This window comes from Oncorhynchus nerka, linkage group LG19, assembly GCF_034236695.1.
Source record: "Oncorhynchus nerka isolate Pitt River linkage group LG19, Oner_Uvic_2.0, whole genome shotgun sequence".
NCBI lineage: Eukaryota > Metazoa > Chordata > Actinopteri > Salmoniformes > Salmonidae > Oncorhynchus > Oncorhynchus nerka.
This window is the reverse complement of record NC_088414.1, coordinates 27,634,769-27,651,673: the sequence shown is the minus strand read 5'-3', so window position 1 is coordinate 27,651,673 and position 16,905 is coordinate 27,634,769. Positions and strand designations below refer to the sequence as shown.

At 44.0% G+C, this 16,905-nt stretch overlaps 1 protein-coding gene across 1 annotated transcript in view; it reads right to left on the bottom strand.

Moving 5' to 3' along the window:
• Positions 1-399: 399 nt before the first annotated feature.
• LOC115117699 (ephrin-B3-like) overlaps positions 400-16,905 on the bottom strand; it is a 56,012-nt gene continuing 39,506 nt past the window's right edge. The window contains exons 3-5 of the mRNA XM_029646191.2: positions 5,656-5,748; positions 4,986-5,042; positions 400-4,870 (exon numbers count right to left, since the gene is read on the bottom strand). Coding sequence (XP_029502051.1) covers positions 4,449-4,870; positions 4,986-5,042; positions 5,656-5,748 — 572 coding nt within the window. The 3' untranslated portion in view covers positions 400-4,448. The remainder of the gene's footprint in view (positions 4,871-4,985; positions 5,043-5,655; positions 5,749-16,905) is intronic.

The following is a 16,905-nucleotide window of genomic DNA, read 5'->3' as shown; positions in this document are numbered from 1 at the left end:
GATGTGTGTGTGTGTGTGTGTGTGTGTGTGTGTGTGTGTGTGTGTGTGTGTGTGTGTGTGTGTGTGTGTGTGTGTGTGTGTGTGTGTGTGTGTGTGTGTGTGTGTGTGTGTGCGAGAGACACACACGGACAGGGGACAGAAAAATAACGAGACATTGGACAATTCGAATACCAATGATGTCACCCTTCTTATTGCCTAGCAGCATCCAACCAAATGAGACTGCAGATCAAACAAACTGTGAGAACAAAGACCGTGTGTGTGTGTGTGTGTGTGAGGGTGGCATACTGAGACAGAGATGCAGTGTGTGAGAGGGGAGAACAGGAGCCCCAGAAGAACATCAATTTGTGTCAACATGAACGCTCAAAAAGAAACACACTTGAGACAAGAATTTTATAACATACTTAGGTTTTTATGTATCCCCCCCCCCAAAAAAACTGGAATGTACAGGAGAGAGGAGGCCAGGGAGGTAACATAAACCATCTTATAGTGTCCTACAAAGTCTGCACTTAATCATCTCACAACACTCCTGGCAATCTCTCAACAGTCAGCTTTATCAATCTCAAAAAGGTCTTTACAATCTACCTAGCACATCTAGTCTCATGACAGTATCCCTCGTCTCATGACAGTATCCCTCTTCTCATGACAGTATCCCACGTCTCATGACAGTATCCCTCTTCTCACCAACGTCTCATGACAGTATCCCACGTCTCATGACAGTATCCCTCTTCTCATCAACGTCTCATGACAGTATCCCTCGTCTCACCATTGTCTCATGACAGTATCCCTCGTCTCATGACAGTATCCCTCTTCTCACCAACGTCTCATGACAGTATCCCTCGTCTCATGACAGTATCCCTTGTGTCATAACATTATCCCTCGTCTCACAAATGTCTCATGTCAGTATCCCTCGTCTCACCAACGTCTGATCTGTCTGTCCTCAGTTCTGAAGTGAAAACCAGAGCGCCTCCTTCTCTGGATTAGGTTATTGCCACAAAATAACTGAGTGGAAAACAGCAGGCGAGAAAGATGGTGAAACCAAATGAACCACTACAGTATATGGAAAATGGTACACAGGGTATGGTAGAATGGACGGCAGAATTACACTAGCCTTACTGAGTCCAGCTGGTCCCTGTGAACGCTGAATGTCTTGGAAGGAACACAAGGACATGACGTGAGTATTCAAGCAATCAAAGAAATCTATATTTTCCTCTCTTGTGAGAGGCGTCTGTCCGCCAAATCTCAGGTAGTGTGCTGTTGCTTGTAGTCCAATCAGAGTCCAATATTATTGAAGGGTTGTGATGTCAATATGAGGTCCAGAATGTCCCAGAGTGATGATGAAATGTCACAGAGAGATGACATCAGGGATGTTTCCCATCACTCTGTCACTACCTTCAACGCTCTGACTATGAACCTCAACATCATAGAAACCATCATACAACATAAAAACAACTCCAGTGGAAATCAGTTACTTTGTATGAAAACATTTATGAAACAATACGTCTATGTCTGTGTATGAGGTGTGGTCCTGGGACCTGAGGACTGAGTTTAAAAGCCACAGAGATGTTTCAAGAGAATGAAAGAGATGTTTCACCAATAGCAGTCAGTATGTGCACATAAGTGTTGAAAGGGTCCAGCAGAAAAAGGAAGCTCTAAATCACATTGACAGGTGGACTTCAACATGGTACTATACAGTTGAAGTCGGAAGATTACATACGCCTTTGCCAAATACATTTAAACTCAGTTTTTCACAATTCCTGACATTCAATCCTAGTAAAAATTCCCTGTCTTAGGTCAGTTAGGATCAACACTTTATTTTAAGAATGTGAAATGTCAGAATAATAGTAGAGATAATGATTTATTTCAGCTTTTATTTCTTTCATCACATTCCCAGTGGGTCAAAAGGTAAAAACACTCAATTAGTATTTGGTAGCATTGCCTTTAAATTGTTTAACTTCGGTCAAACGTTTCGGGTAGCGTTCCACAAGCTTCCCACAATAAGTTGGGTACATTTTGGCCCATTCCTCCTGACAGAGCTGGTGTAACTGAGTCAGGTTTGTAGGCTTCCTTGCTCACACACGTTTTTCAGTTCTGCCCACACATTTTCTATAGGATTGAGGTCAGGGCTTTGTGATGGCCACTCCAATACCTTGACTTTGTTGTCCTTAAGCCATTTTGCCACAACTTTGGAAGTATGCTTGGGGGTCATTGTTCATTTGGAAGAACCATTTGCGACCAAGCTTTAACTTCCTGACAGATGTCTTGAGATGTTGCTTCAATAGATCCACTTAATTTTCCCTCCTTATTATGCCATCTATTTTGTGAAGTGCACCAGTCCCTCCTGCAGCAAAGCACCCTCACAACATGATGCTGCCACCCCCGTGCTTCAAGATTAGGATGGTGTTCTTCTGCTTGCAAGCCTCCCCCTTTTTCCTCCAAACATAACAATGGTTATTATGGCCAAACAGTTCTATTTTTTTCATCAGACCAGAGTCCATTTCTCCAAAAAGTATGATCTTTGTCCCCATGTGCAGTTGCAAAACATAGTCTGGCTTTTTTTATGGCGGTTTTGGATCAGTGGCTTCTTCCTTGCTGAGCGGCCTTTCAAGTTATGTCGATATAGAACAAGTTTAACTGTGGATATAGATACTTTTGTACCTGTTTCCTCCAGCGTCTTCACAAGGTCCTTTGCTGTTGTTCTGGGATCGATTTGCACTTTTTGCACCAAAGTACGTTCATCTCTAGGAGACAGAACACGTCTCCTTCCTGAGCGGTATGACGGCTGCGTGGTCCCATGGTGTTTATACTTGCGTACTATTGTTTGTACAGATAAACGTGGTCAGGCATTTGGAAATTGCTCCCAAGGATGAACCAGATTTGTGGAGGTCTACAATATTTTTTTCTGAGGTCTTGGCTTATTTCTTTTGATTTTCCCATGATGTCAAGCAAAGAGGCACTGAGTTTGAAGGTAGACCTTGAAAGACATCCACAGGTACACTTCCAATTGACTCAAATTATTATATCAGAAGTTTCTGAAGCCATGACCTCATTTTCTGGAATTTTCCAAGCTGTTTAAAGGCATAGTCAACTTAGTGTATGTAAACTTCTGACCCACTGGAATTATGATACAGTGAATTATAAGTGAAATCATCTATTTGTTAACAATTGTTGGGAAAATGACTTGTGTCATTCACAAAGTAGATGTCCTAACCGACTTGTCAAAACTATAGTTTGTTAACAAGAAATGTGTGGAGTGGTTGAATAACGAGTTTTAATGACTCCAACCTAAGTGTACGTAAACTTCCGAATTCAACTGTATATGTTGACTATCGCCTGTGTCATTTCAACAATGAACTCCGACCTTTTCACCTTTATTAATTCCTGCGGCCAACCACAGGTCATCAGTTACCAGTGCAGTGTGGGAAACAAAACCAAACAGATAATTCACCTCTAAAAAACCACTTTCAGCAAAGCAACATGAACAATGCAGTGTGTTAAGGTTTCAGTTCTGTTGCTATGGATGTGCAGCTGGAGGCACAGTATGGGAGAATCACAGTGTTTGTGGCTTCATCTGTTCAAACACTTTCCCAATACTGTCATTTTCTTCCTCTTATTGTACCGTTGTACTATCCTCCTTCCTCTGTGAAACTTTACATACAGAAAAGTGAACTATTTCAATGCTAAGGCATTGTAGAGTGAGCGAGAGAATGGGATAACAGAAGAGAAGACAAACACAAACACTGAAATAAATAAGCACCTAGATCTCATCCAGACTCTAAAACAGAGAACATACAGTACAATTACATACAAGGAAAACTGTGTCTAACAGAAATCCGAATGGAAATATAAAAATCTACAAATGAGTTATGAAATAATGATTTTATATCATCTGTAAATGATAACAGTGGGTAGAAATCAGAATCTTGCTTTGATATTTGTTCTTGTGGTACTGGTTTTACACACCAAACACAAGCAGACTTACAGGTTATGCGTAGGCACGCACGCACACACATTCCGTCACACACACACACACGAACACACACACTAACACTTTGAAAAGGTTTGACATTTCATATCCACTGTCCTCCCTTTGAGTGAGAGGTGGGGACTGAGTCGCTGCCACAGTCCGTCAGCATAATGGCCCACATGTCCAGGACTCACAACCTCCATCATTGGGTTCACAGCAGGGAACAGATCAATACCCCCACCCAGACACAACCACCCCTCCATCCATCCATCCATCCACAGTGTCAGAGCACTGTACATCACAGTCCATGGGGCAGGAGGTTGAGGATAGCCATCCCAAACAGTCAGCCATAGAGAGGGAGTTGGGGTGAGTGAGGGAGTAGAGGGAGCTAGAGGGACAGTTTTATTTCTAAGTTGAAAACAGCAGTCTATGTGTTGGTACACCTGTATGTCTATGTCAGCCGGGCTGTGTGGCTGTCCCTCTCTCATACTTTGTAGTAGATGTTGGCCGGGCTCTGGGGGGGCATCTCCTGGACGATATAGACGGGGTGGCCGTAGTCCCCGCTCACCTTCTCATAGTGCGGGCAGTAGGCCGAGTCTGAAGTCCGCAGCGGGATGATGATGTCACTGGGCTCTGAGCCGTTGTTGCCTCCGGTGGAGCAGCCGGCCCCGCTGGTGCTGCCCCTCTTGGGGGTGAGGGTGGTCAGGGTCAGGGTGGGGTGGTGAGTCTCAGAGTGCTTGTTCTGTCGCCAGCGGTAACACACCACACAGATGACTGCGGTCACGATGAGGAGGAAGGCTCCGCCCCCTACCGCTCCAGCGATCACCGCCACGCTAGAGGAGGTTGGAGGGTTGTTCCCGTTGTTCCCCTCGCCCTCGCCACCTGCCTTGGGTATCGTCCCATTCCCTGTAAGGGTAGAGAGATCAGGATCAATGACTTACTAATACTGTAGATACTGTATCATTAAACCAGTGAAGTGAGTTTCCTCTCCCTCTGGATACTGTACTGTAGACTGACTTACCTTTGGGGTGGAAGCGGTTTGGGTCTGGTTTGGGTTTGGGTGGGAGGCCATAAGCAGCTATGGGGAATCATACAGTTGGTTTAGGGTTGTAAACATTTTTATGAATTTGCTTTTCTGTAAAGTGTATTGACAATTGAGGCTTTTGTTAAAGGACAATTCACTTTTCTCTAAGCAAATCTGTATACAACAATGTTATATTCCATTTGGTTGGACTCAGAAAGTGCACAAAGAAAATATTGCTTGAGTCCAACAAAATGGAATATAACGTTGGGGATAACATTTTGCAATTACATATTTTCATGTGTTTTTATTTTTAATGTATTTATTTTACCTTTATTTAACTAAGCAAGTCAGTTAAGAACAGCAAAGATGCTGTTTCAAAAGCTTTTGTTCATGTTTTATCTGTGACCCTGCAACTGCAGAACGAGCATGAGTAAGTATATTGCTGGTGGGGTAAGTTTGTTCCAAAAAAGTGAACTTGTTCTTTAAATGCACTTAAAATAAATTGTGATTTGATTTGGCATATGGCAGTTTCATGAATATTATGAATATAAGGCCTTTACAAGAATATTGAAGACCCCCATGCGCATTCATCTATATGAGGATGATAACTATTGAATGACTGATATGAAACCAAATCAAGGACAATCTATCTGATGAAAATACTCACTCTGTCCCACTTTGAGAATCACCTTCATCCCTCGTGTCACACACACTCCTCCTCTCATGCTGTCCAGTCCCTGCCTTGTCCCATCTGAGGTAGCTAAGAGACGAAGAGGAGGGGAGGAAGACTACAGTTAGAGAGATACCTTACATCAGGGATGGGCTACTTTGAAGGGGTTGGGAGCTACAACATTGCGAACAAAACATTATAACAGTTAATTTCGTGCAATTCTACACATTTTGCCATAGGTTGGAGAGAAATGTTTGCAGTTTTTAATATGATATCTGAGTGAGACTGACTAACAAAATCAATGGGGGTCACCCGGTTGATAATTTGACCATGATTAAGAAGTTTAGATAGCTGGCGGGCTAATTGAGTGTAACTGACATAACGAGAAAAACTGCTGATGCATAATCACATGTCAAAATTACACCTTGTGTATTCTACTATTCTAACTTGCAACAGTAATTTGAGACCCCGACTGAGTTAAAAAAAAAAAAACTAAAACAAGTGGGGCCTTCTGGCCAGGGGAACTAGGTCAGAGCAGGGAGCCAGAAGTATTGCCCTGTCAGAAACACTGAACTCAATCCCACAACCATGCCTATGACATGACCCATATCGCCCACACAATTCCCCAGACACAGTCAGAATAACAAGCCAGCCACATCCCCTGCCTGTTTAAATACCAACCCAGTCATATTAATCCAAACCAAGACTAGTGGCCATTTAATGCCACATCACTCATAATCACATCACATGACCACATGACACCCTCCTACAGTATCAACCACCCCTTCTATTTATCGCTTGAGGCTATAGATTACATAACATCAGCGGGTAAGGTGTAAGGAAAGGTATTACATATCCCCACAAAATACTACAGTTTACTATAGAATTCTGTAGTAAGTGGTAGTATACTGTAGAAAACCACAACAGTGGTAGGCCTGATCACCGATAATGATGAGACCGCCTATAGGGAGGAGGTCAGAGAACTGGCAGTGTGGTGCCAGGACAACAACCTCTCCCTCAATGTGAGCAAGACAAAGGAGCTGATCGTGGACTACAGGAAAAGGCGGGCCGAACAGGCCCCACATTAACATTGACGGGGCTGTAGTCGAGGGGTCGAGAGTTTCAAGTTCCTTGGTGTCCACATCACCAACGAACTATCATGGTCCAAACATATCAAGACAGTCGTGAAGAGGGCACGACAAAACCTTTTCCCCCTCAGGAGACTAAAGATTTTGCATAGGCCCCCAGATCCTCAAAAGGTTCTACATCTGCACCATCAAGAGCATCCTGACCAGTTTCATCACCGCCTGGTATGGCAACTGCTCGGCATCTGACAGTAAGGCGCTACAGAGGGTAGTGTAAATGGGGCCAAGTTTCCTGCCATCCAGGACCTATATAATAGGCAGTGTCAGAGAAAAGCCCAAAAAATTGTCAGAGACTCCAGTCACCAAAGTTATAGACTGTTCTCTCTGCTACTGCATGGCAAGCGGTACTGGAGCGCCAAGTCTAGGACAAAAAAGCTCCTCAACAGCTTCTACCCCCAAGCCATTAGACTGCTGAAAAATTCATAAAAATCTCAACCGGACAATTTACATTGACCCCCCCCCCCCCCCCCGTACACTGTTGCTACTCGCTGTTTGTTTGTTACCTATGCATAGTCACTTCACCCCCACCTACATGTACAGATTACCTCAACTAGCCTGCACCCCTGCACACTGACTCGGTACCGGTGCCCCCTGTATATAGCCTCGTTATTTTTATTCTTATTGTGTTACTTTTTATTTGAGCCTACTTAGTAAATATTTTCTTCTTCTTGAACTGCACTGTTGGTTAAGGGCTTGTAAGTAAGAATTTCACGGTAAAGTCTACACTTGTTGTATTCGGGGCACATGTGACCAATAAAGTTTGATTTGATTTGGAATACTATACTACCCACTGTAGTATCCCTCAAACATGTGTAGTACTTACTATATAATTTTGTAGTATACTGTAGAATACTATAGTAAATACGACAGTATACTACAGTCTGCAAAATCACTATAGGTAATACTACAGTATACTACAGTCATGTTTGCAACTCTACAGTAAATACTACAGTATTCTACAGTATTCAATGTAGTGATTTTGCAGACTTTAATCAGTTTACTGTAGTATACTGCAGTAAACTGTATTATACTGTAGAATACTGTATTACGCACTGTAGTATCCCTCGATCATGTGTAGTACTTACTATAGAATTTCGTAGTATACCGCACAATACTATAGTTAATAAATATTATTGTATTATCTGCAAAAAAACACTGTAGTAAATACTACTGTGTACTACAGACCACAAAAACACTACAGTAAATACTGCAGTCTGCAAAATCACTACATTAATTATTATAGTTTACTATAGTTATTTTTACTACAGTATTTACTGTATATTATAGTAAATTGTTAATACTAAAGTATACTGCAGTCATGTCAGCAACACTACAGTAAATACCAGAGGTGGGACCAAGTCATTGTTTTACAAGTCACAAGTAAGTCTCAAGTCTTAGCACTCAAGTCCCAAGTCAAGTCCCAAGTCAAGACAGGCAAGTCAGAGTCAAGTCTCAAGTCAAGACCGACAAGTATCAAGTCAAATCTCAAGTCCTCAACTTTGAGTTTCGAGTCCTAAACAAGTCACAATGTGCTCTTCACCAAATGTAATACCATTTCATATTTTTAACAAGAGTAATAGTTAGTATATTACATTTACGCAAATCAGGAATGCTTTTAAAAATATCTATATACAGTGACTTGCGAAAGTATTCGGCCCCCTTGAACTTTGCGACCTTTTGCCACATTTCAGGCTTCAAACATAAAGATATAAAACTGTATTTTTTTGTGAAGAATCAACAACAAGTGGGACACAATCATGAAGTGGAACGACATTTATTGGATATTTCAAACTTTTTTAACAAATCAAAAACTTAAAAATTGGGCGTGCAAAATTATTCAGCCCCCTTTAAGTTAATACTTTGTAGCGCCACCTTTTGCTGCAATTACAGCTGTAAGTCGCTTAGGGTATGTCTCTATCAGTTTTGCACATCGAGAGACTGAATTTTTTCCCCATTCCTCCTTGCAAAACAGCTCGAGCTCAGTGAGGTTAGATGGAGAGCATTTGTGAACAGCAGTTTTCAGTTCTTTCCACAGATTCTCGATTGGATTCAGGTTCTGGACTTTGACTTGGCCATTCTATGTTTATTTTTTAACCATTCCATTGTAGATTTTGCTTTATGTTTTGGATCATTGTCTTGTTGGAAGACAAATCTCCGAGTCAGACTCGAGTCCAAGTCATGTGACTCGAGTCCAAGTCATGTGACTCGAGTCCACACCTCTGGTAAATACTACAGTATACTACAATCTGCAAAAGCACTACAGTAAATTCTGCAGTCTGCAATATCACAACATGAATTACTATAGTTTACTATTGTTTTTTTTACTACAGTATTTACTGTATACTATAGTAAATTGTTTATACTACAGTATACTGCATTCATGTCAGCAACACTACAGTAACTAAGTATTCTACAACAGTATTTAGTATCCGTGACAGTATTAGTCTGCAAAAACACTACAGTGAATACTATAGTATTCATATCATAGTATTTTTTCATGTGGATCCTCTCTCTCTCTCTCTCTCTCTCTCTCTATTGGAAGCAAAGGTGCAAAGAGTGAGAGAAGGAGAGGTGTAAGAACCATATATAAACAGAAAAGCAAAAAAGAATGAGAGATAGAGAGGGTGAGAATGAGATATAAAGAATGAAATAGAGAGGTTTATTAGAGAGGGACAGGTAGAGGGAGGAGGGAGGGAGGGTGGCTTTCATGGTGTATGGTATTTGAGTTGAGCAGACTCTCTCACATGTCTCAGTTTAAAGGTTCACTGGTTTACTGAACAGATATGACAAAGTGCTAATGACATGATTGTGTATGTGACAGACACACACACACACACACACACACACACACACACACACACACACACACACACACACACACACACACACACACACACACAGGCAGGAATACATAGACACACATATATACATGCATGCATGCATGCACAATCGAGATGTAATCGAGACGATAACCAACTTTGGAGAGAGACAGAGAAGAAGAATGGAGAGAAAGAGCAAAGGAGAAAGAGAGAAAAGAAGGAATGAGTAATTGAGATGATGATCTGTGGTGAAGGAGAGAAGGAGAGAGCGGGATGCACAGACACGGACAGAAACAGGCGGAAGTCTGCCCCGAAAACCCCCAACAGAAGACAAAAGGGAAAAACTGTTCATTCATTTAACTACAAGGAGACTGACCCATTAACACATGAGCACACCCATTCTGTTGTACAGGGGATTTACACACAAACAAGAGACAGGAGGAGGGGAGGGCTGTTTTCGTCTCTGGCACATCCTAAATTGACCCAGCAAGTGACCCACTTAGCCCTAACCCCTACCCCTCCCCTCACCAAACCTCCCCTCTCTCCTAAGTGAGAGAGCAGCTAAAGGATTGACCCATCTTGACCAAGGAAAGAGGAATCAGCGAAACTCCCAAAGATGGGTTTACCGCGCCTCTAACGGGGCTAAATCTAATGAACCGTTTAACCCATCCCATTTGAAATTAAATACATCTATGAGTCTTGCATAAAACCCCCTCCCAACATACTAATTCAGTTGAGCGGATTCAGGCTGTAGTCGAGCCCAAGTCAGCTGTCACTCTGTCTTATGGGCCGGGCTCCATCAGCATTAGCAGCACATACAGACACACAGAGCAGCTACACTGCTGGGGTACTCTCAGCCCACTCTGTCCAGCAGGGTGTTAAAACGGGGACACTGTCCAATGGGAGGTCACTGAACTCAAACACTCTGCTGCACTCGTTTGCCAGCATGCGCCTTGCAACGTGCAGGGAACGTAGCGCCATATCTGAACTTTTTTTTTACAGAAAGGATGTCAATAATGCCCACTGTAAGGGAAGTGGACAGGTATGGCTAGACATGGCTGTAAATCTAGACTGCAGACTGTCTGTAAGTTGTTAAACTAAAACCCCAAACAGCAAGCAATGCAGGTGTAGAAGCACGGTGGCTAGGAACAACTATGAGGGGTGGCCAGTCCTCTTCTGGCTGTGCCAGGTGGAGATTATAACAGAACATGGCCAGCAAGGTCAAATAATAATAATCACAGTGGTTGTAGAGGGTGCAACAGGTCAGCACCTCAGGAGTAAATGTCAGTTGGATTTTCATAGTCGATCATTGAGAGTATCTCTACCGCTCCTGCTGTCTCTAGAGAGTTGAACACTGCAGGTCTGAGACAGGTAGCACGTTATCTGTTGCTGTAAATGTGTCAGGGTGTGGTTGGCAGACGTGTGTAACCTACGTTCTAAATGGGACTCAGCGGAGCTCCATGTGGTACTGTGCTGCTCTATCAGTGGTCGGTGTAGTAGGGTTGGACTCTGACCTCTGACCCAGATGAGGGGCACTTTAAAAAGTGCCAGGCTTCAACTTCCCCGAATGCAAAATCTGCTCATCTCACAGAGATGCAGCTTTACACTTGGCTGGCTGTTACAGTAGGTGGAAAGATGTTCAAATGTATACATTTAGGATGGACAATAAACCCATTGCAATGATGTATTGATGGTAAAAGACTTTTCTGTATTCAAGACACTCAGTAACCAGATGGTCTAAAACACGTTTTTTATTGTGCTACAAGAATGCATATTTACATTCACACTCACCAATCCCATGTCCACTGCAAGACGTTCCACTGCATATTGATTTAAACCTGCTTTCTAGCTAGGCAAGAATCTGGTAACTGGGTTGGATTGGTTCCTTGTATCGCTACTCAAACACTCCAGTTCTTCCCTCTCTATTCTCCGTTCTATCTCTTTCCATGCATGCTTCAAATCATTTGTTTTACAGGCTAACACACACTATATTTCCTCTCTCAAATCGAATTTGAGTTGTAAATTGTGCTTAAACTATTTTCCACAATCTGTGTGGGCAGCAGTGTCTCCAGAGCCAATAGCAGTGGCCCTGCCTCAGTGCACTAATCTGTAATTGGTGGAGTCACTGAGGACACCGACTGATTGGACACCAATTGAAACAGATGATGCTTCACCTCTCTTTGATTGGATGAGGGCAGGGGCGGACTGGCCCTTTGGCATTTCGGGCAAATGCCAGATGGGCTGGTACATGTTTAACCTAGTGGGCCTGTCTAACTTGGGTTTCTTGCACAAAATGACAATTTTCTGGCTAATAATGGCAGCTCCAATAAACAAAATGGGCAGGTGTGGGGGCCAAAAATGTCAGAAATGCCAGAGCCGAATTCTGATCCCAGTCCTGAATACTAACTGTGGTTATTAGCCAATAGAAGGCTTGGCAGTTGAAGCGGGTACTCAGACTTAGGGTTAGGGTTCACTTTAGTTGAATAGTCAGATGCACATCTGTGACTTAACATTCATGTCCTTCCTTGTCTTTTCTCTCTCACTGTTCCGCTCTGGTCAACACACTTTCTGTCTCTGCAACCATCTGTGCCTGTGTCTACATCATCAGCACAGAAACGACCCCCTCATTAGCATAATACTTCAGGTACTTTATGTACATCATCACAATGCAGAGTACCTCTTTCCACATAGACTAGTTCTATAGATATGGCATGATGCTGAAGGCCGAACCACAGAGATTTCCAACACAGTAAAATAAGGACAGACCAAAAGAGTGCAGGGAGGATGGGTTAGAAAATGGTGAAACGATGGCCGAAATAAGATAGAAGTTAGAGAGAATGCGGAAACGGAGAAAGAAGAGGAGAGAGGAAGGGAGAGATACATTAAGAAACAAGGAATATGTAACGCGAGGAAAGATGAAGCGGGAGCAGAGGGCTAGAAGAGAAGAGGAAAAAGAATGGAGGAGAAAGAGAGAGAGAGAGAGAGAGAGGTGATGTAGAGGCCCTATCGGAGTCTGAAATCAGAAAGGGTTTTCTGGGTCATGTTCCTGTCAGCCCCAGTGAGGAGATAGGGAGAGATAAGGCATGGAGGAGGAGAGAGATAACACACAGGATGAGGAAACACACACAGGCACATTGTCAGACAGGCAGACAGTTGAAAGAGAAAACTGTGGGCTCCATCAGCTCGGTAATGGCTGCTTATGCTCTACCTGAATCACTCTGACAGATACACACTACCTGGGACAGATTACCAAACATTCCTAAACGCCATTTATTATTATCCAACTGTCGAACACACAAGGATGCACACGCACATTCTCCAAAACCTATTATATGAAGACAAACAGAATCATAACCACCTACACTCACTGGCACAAGTGCTCACATGCATTCTCCAATGCCTACTTAAGTGTCTCTTATCATCCATGTTCCATCCAATTAAGCATGTGTAAAGTTAATCATGTCTGTTCATTATGTGAGGCGAATCGTTGTTCCAGCCCGGCATCGGTGTGTTATTGACAGGAGAGCGGGGTGAAATGTTGAACATGGAAAGGGGATTGGAGATCTGAGATAGCTCTACATCAATTAAGGCTATTTACCCTAGAGTACAATCAAAAAGCCAGAGCCCACCCCCACACTGCAACCCCCTTTCACAAAGAGGAGAACAAATCAAGAGACATTATAGAGAGCTATCCAGCCAAACTAACCCAGTCTGACAACCGAGTCAGAGCACAGCCAAGGGGAAAACAAGAGAGAGAGAGCGAGTGAGGGAGTGAGTGATTGAAAGAACGAGCAAGTGAGAGGGGGAGAGAGAGGGAGGGAGAAAGACAGAGAGAGAGAGAGAGAGAGAGAGAGAGAGAGAGAGAGTGATGGAAAGAGCGAGCAAGTGAGAGGGGGAGAGAGAGGGAGGGAGAAAGACAGAGAGAGAGAGAGTGATGGAAAGAGCGAGCAAGTGAGAGGGGGAGAGAGAGGGAGGGAGAAAGACAGAGAGAGAGAGAGAGAGAGAGAGAGAGTGATGGAAAGAGCGAGCAAGTGAGAGGGGGAGAGAGAGGGAGGGAGAAAGACAGAGAGAGAGAGAGAGAGAGAGAGAGAGATGGAAAGAGCGAGCAAGTGAGAGGGGGAGAGAGAGGGAGGGAGAAAGACAGAGAGAGAGAGAGAGAGAGAGAGAGAGAGAGAGAGAGAGAGAGAGAGAGAGAGAGAGAGTGAGTGAGTGATGGAAAGAGCGAGCAAGTGAGAGGGGGAGAGAGAGGGAGGGAGAAAGACAGAGAGAGAGAGAGAGAGAGAGAGAGAGAGAGAGAGTGATGGAGAGAGCGAGCAAGTGAGAGGGGAGAGAGAGGGAGGGAGAAAGACAGAGAGAGAGAGAGAGAGAGAGAGAAGAGAGGGGGGTGGGGGAGAGAGGGAGGGAGTGAGAGAGAGTGTAGACATGTTAGCTGTGCTATTTCTGTTTGTGTTACTTATGTCAATGATAGGCCCCTGTGTGGCTGTGTGTGTGGCAGCAGGTTTGTGTGTGTGACTGTGTTTGTGGCAGCAACATTACATGTGTTAGCTGTGTGACTGTGTGTGTGGCAGCAGCATTACATGTGTTAGCTGTGTGTGTGTTTTCTCTCTGTGTTGTGTGAAGCTCTACAGTATCATCACAGTGTGATGGTGGGTGTCTTTTGTGTGTGTGTGAGGCGAGAGGATACGGCCTGTTACGTTACAAAACCTGGGAAAAGAAGATGGGCCTCCCCCTCTCTCTGTTCATTATCCTAATTAGTTTCTGAATGGCATACATTAAAAGTATGTCACTGGTTGGAGGAGGGTAGCAGGACAGATGGGAGAAAAGAAATGAATGGATATACTGTATCTACAGTATCTGTACAAAAACAAATATGTCCTATATCTTCTACACGTTTCAAATATCAGATATGAGTATAAAGGCCAACACCTAAAAACACTTCAGACACGCATAAAAGCTAACATTTTATGGTTGGAGACATGTTATAACACATTTGCTCACAGACCACATAAACTAAGCACCACCCTCTGTCAGGCCTTAGATGCCAACACAGCAGGTTGACTGGCACCTGATAGGGCTCGGTTCATCTCTAGTACCTGAAGAGAGGAGATAGTCTGACTGGCATCTGACAGGTCTCAGTCCATCTCTAGTACCTGATGAGAGGAGACAGTCTGACTGGCACCTGACAGGTCTCAGTCCATCTCTAGTACCTGATGAGAGGAGACAGTCTGACTGGCACCTGACAGGTCTCAGTCCATCTCTAGTACCTGATGAGAGGAGATAGTCTGACTGGCATCTGACAGGTCTCAGTCCATCTCTAGTACCTGATGAGAGGAGACAGTCTGACTGGCACCTGACAGGTCTCAGTCCATCTCTAGTACCTGATGAGAGGAGACAGTCTGACTGGCACCTGACAGGTCTCAGTCCATCTCTAGTACCTGATGAGAGGAGACAGTCAGACTGGCACCTGACAGGTCTCAGTCCATCTCTAGTACCTGAAAAGAGGAGCCAGTCTGACTGGCACCTGACAGGTCTCAAGTTTTATTAGGCATATGTACAGGATGCACATGGTGTACACCAGACTTTCCCAACTGGTGGCTCGCTGGCTGAATTTGGCACCCAGGTAATTGTATTTCTGAGCAAAAAACAAACAGAAAATGTTTAATTTATTTTGGGACATAAATGACTGTAAAAACACCAGCATATCAGCTCAGTGATTTTAATTTGGAAATCTGTTCAAAAGTATTCCCACATATAATAGAGAGATATATGTGATTGTACACAAATAAATGTAAGCAAGGTTTGAAATTATTATGTTTCCGTCAAATGTTATATCTGTTTGGTCTTCTTGCGGTCAATTTGCCATATATAAATTATTTGTAATTGTGTTACGGCCCCCTGACCATTCGCTCAAGAAAAAGTAGGCTCTTTGTCAAATTTCTGCTGTAAATGTTGTTTTTGTGAAGTGGAAACGTCTAGAAGCAACAACGGCTCAGCCGCGAAGTGGTAGGCCACACAAGCTCACAGAACGGGACTGCCGAGTGCTAATGCGTTTAGTGTGTAAAAATCGTTTGTCCTCTGTTTCAACACTCCAAACTGCCACTGGAAGCAACGTCATCAAAATAACTGTTCATCGAGCTTCATGAAATGGGTTTCCATGGCCAAGCAGCCGCACACAAGCCTAAGATCCCCATGAGCAATGCCAAGCGTCGGCTGGAGTGGTGTAAAGCTCGCCGCCATTGAACTCTGGAGCAGTGGAAACGCATTCTCTGGAGTGATGAATCACGCTTTACCCTCTGGCTGTCCGACGGACAAATCTGGGTTTGGCAGATGCCAGGAGAATGCTACCTGCCCCAATGCATAGTGCCAAAGATTTGGGCTAGGACAAGGGGGGCCGTATCCGGCCTGCCGGGCACTTCAATCCGGCCTGCGAGACATAAAAAAGTACCCTTTTTTTCCCTCCCCAATTTTGTGGTATCCAATTGGTAGTTACAATCTTGTCCCATCGCTGCATCTCCTGTACGAACTCAGGAGAGGCGAAGGTCGAGAGTTGTGTCAAGAAGCCGCACTGCTTCTTGACACAATGCCCGCTTAACCCGGAAGCCAGCCACACTAATGTGTCGGAGGAAACACCATACACCTGGTGACCGTGTCAGCATGCATGCGCCCGGCCCTTCACAGGAGTCACTAGAGCGCGATGGGACAAGGAAATCTCGGCCTGCCAAACTCTCTCCTAACCTGGATGACGCTGGGCCAATGGGTCTCCCAGTCACGGCCAGCTGTGACACAGTTTGGGATCGAACCCGGGTCTGTAGTGACACCTCAAGCACTGCAGTGCCTTAGACTGCTGTGGCACTTGCAAATTGATTTTAACAAACAATTGGTCCCCCAAGAAATGTGTCCCTCCTTTGAATTTCAAAATCCCGATGTGGCCCTCGAGCCAAAAAGTTTGAAGGAAGTTTGAAGGAAGATCTTAATGCTACAGCATACAATTACATTCTAGACATTTCTGTGCCTGCACAGACCCCTGACCTCAACCACAGTGAACACCTTTGGGATGAAGTGGAATGCCGATTGCGAGCCAGGCCTAATCACCAAACAGCTCTCGTGGCTGAATGGAAGCAAGTCCCTGCAGCAATGTTACAACATCTAGTGGAAAGCCTTTTCCAGAAGAGTGGAGGCTGGAGTCTTTGACAATTTTTATTGTCTTCCTCTGACACCGCCTAGTATAGAGGTCCTGGACTGCAGGGAGCACGGCTCAAGTTATGTTCTGGGCAGTACGCACT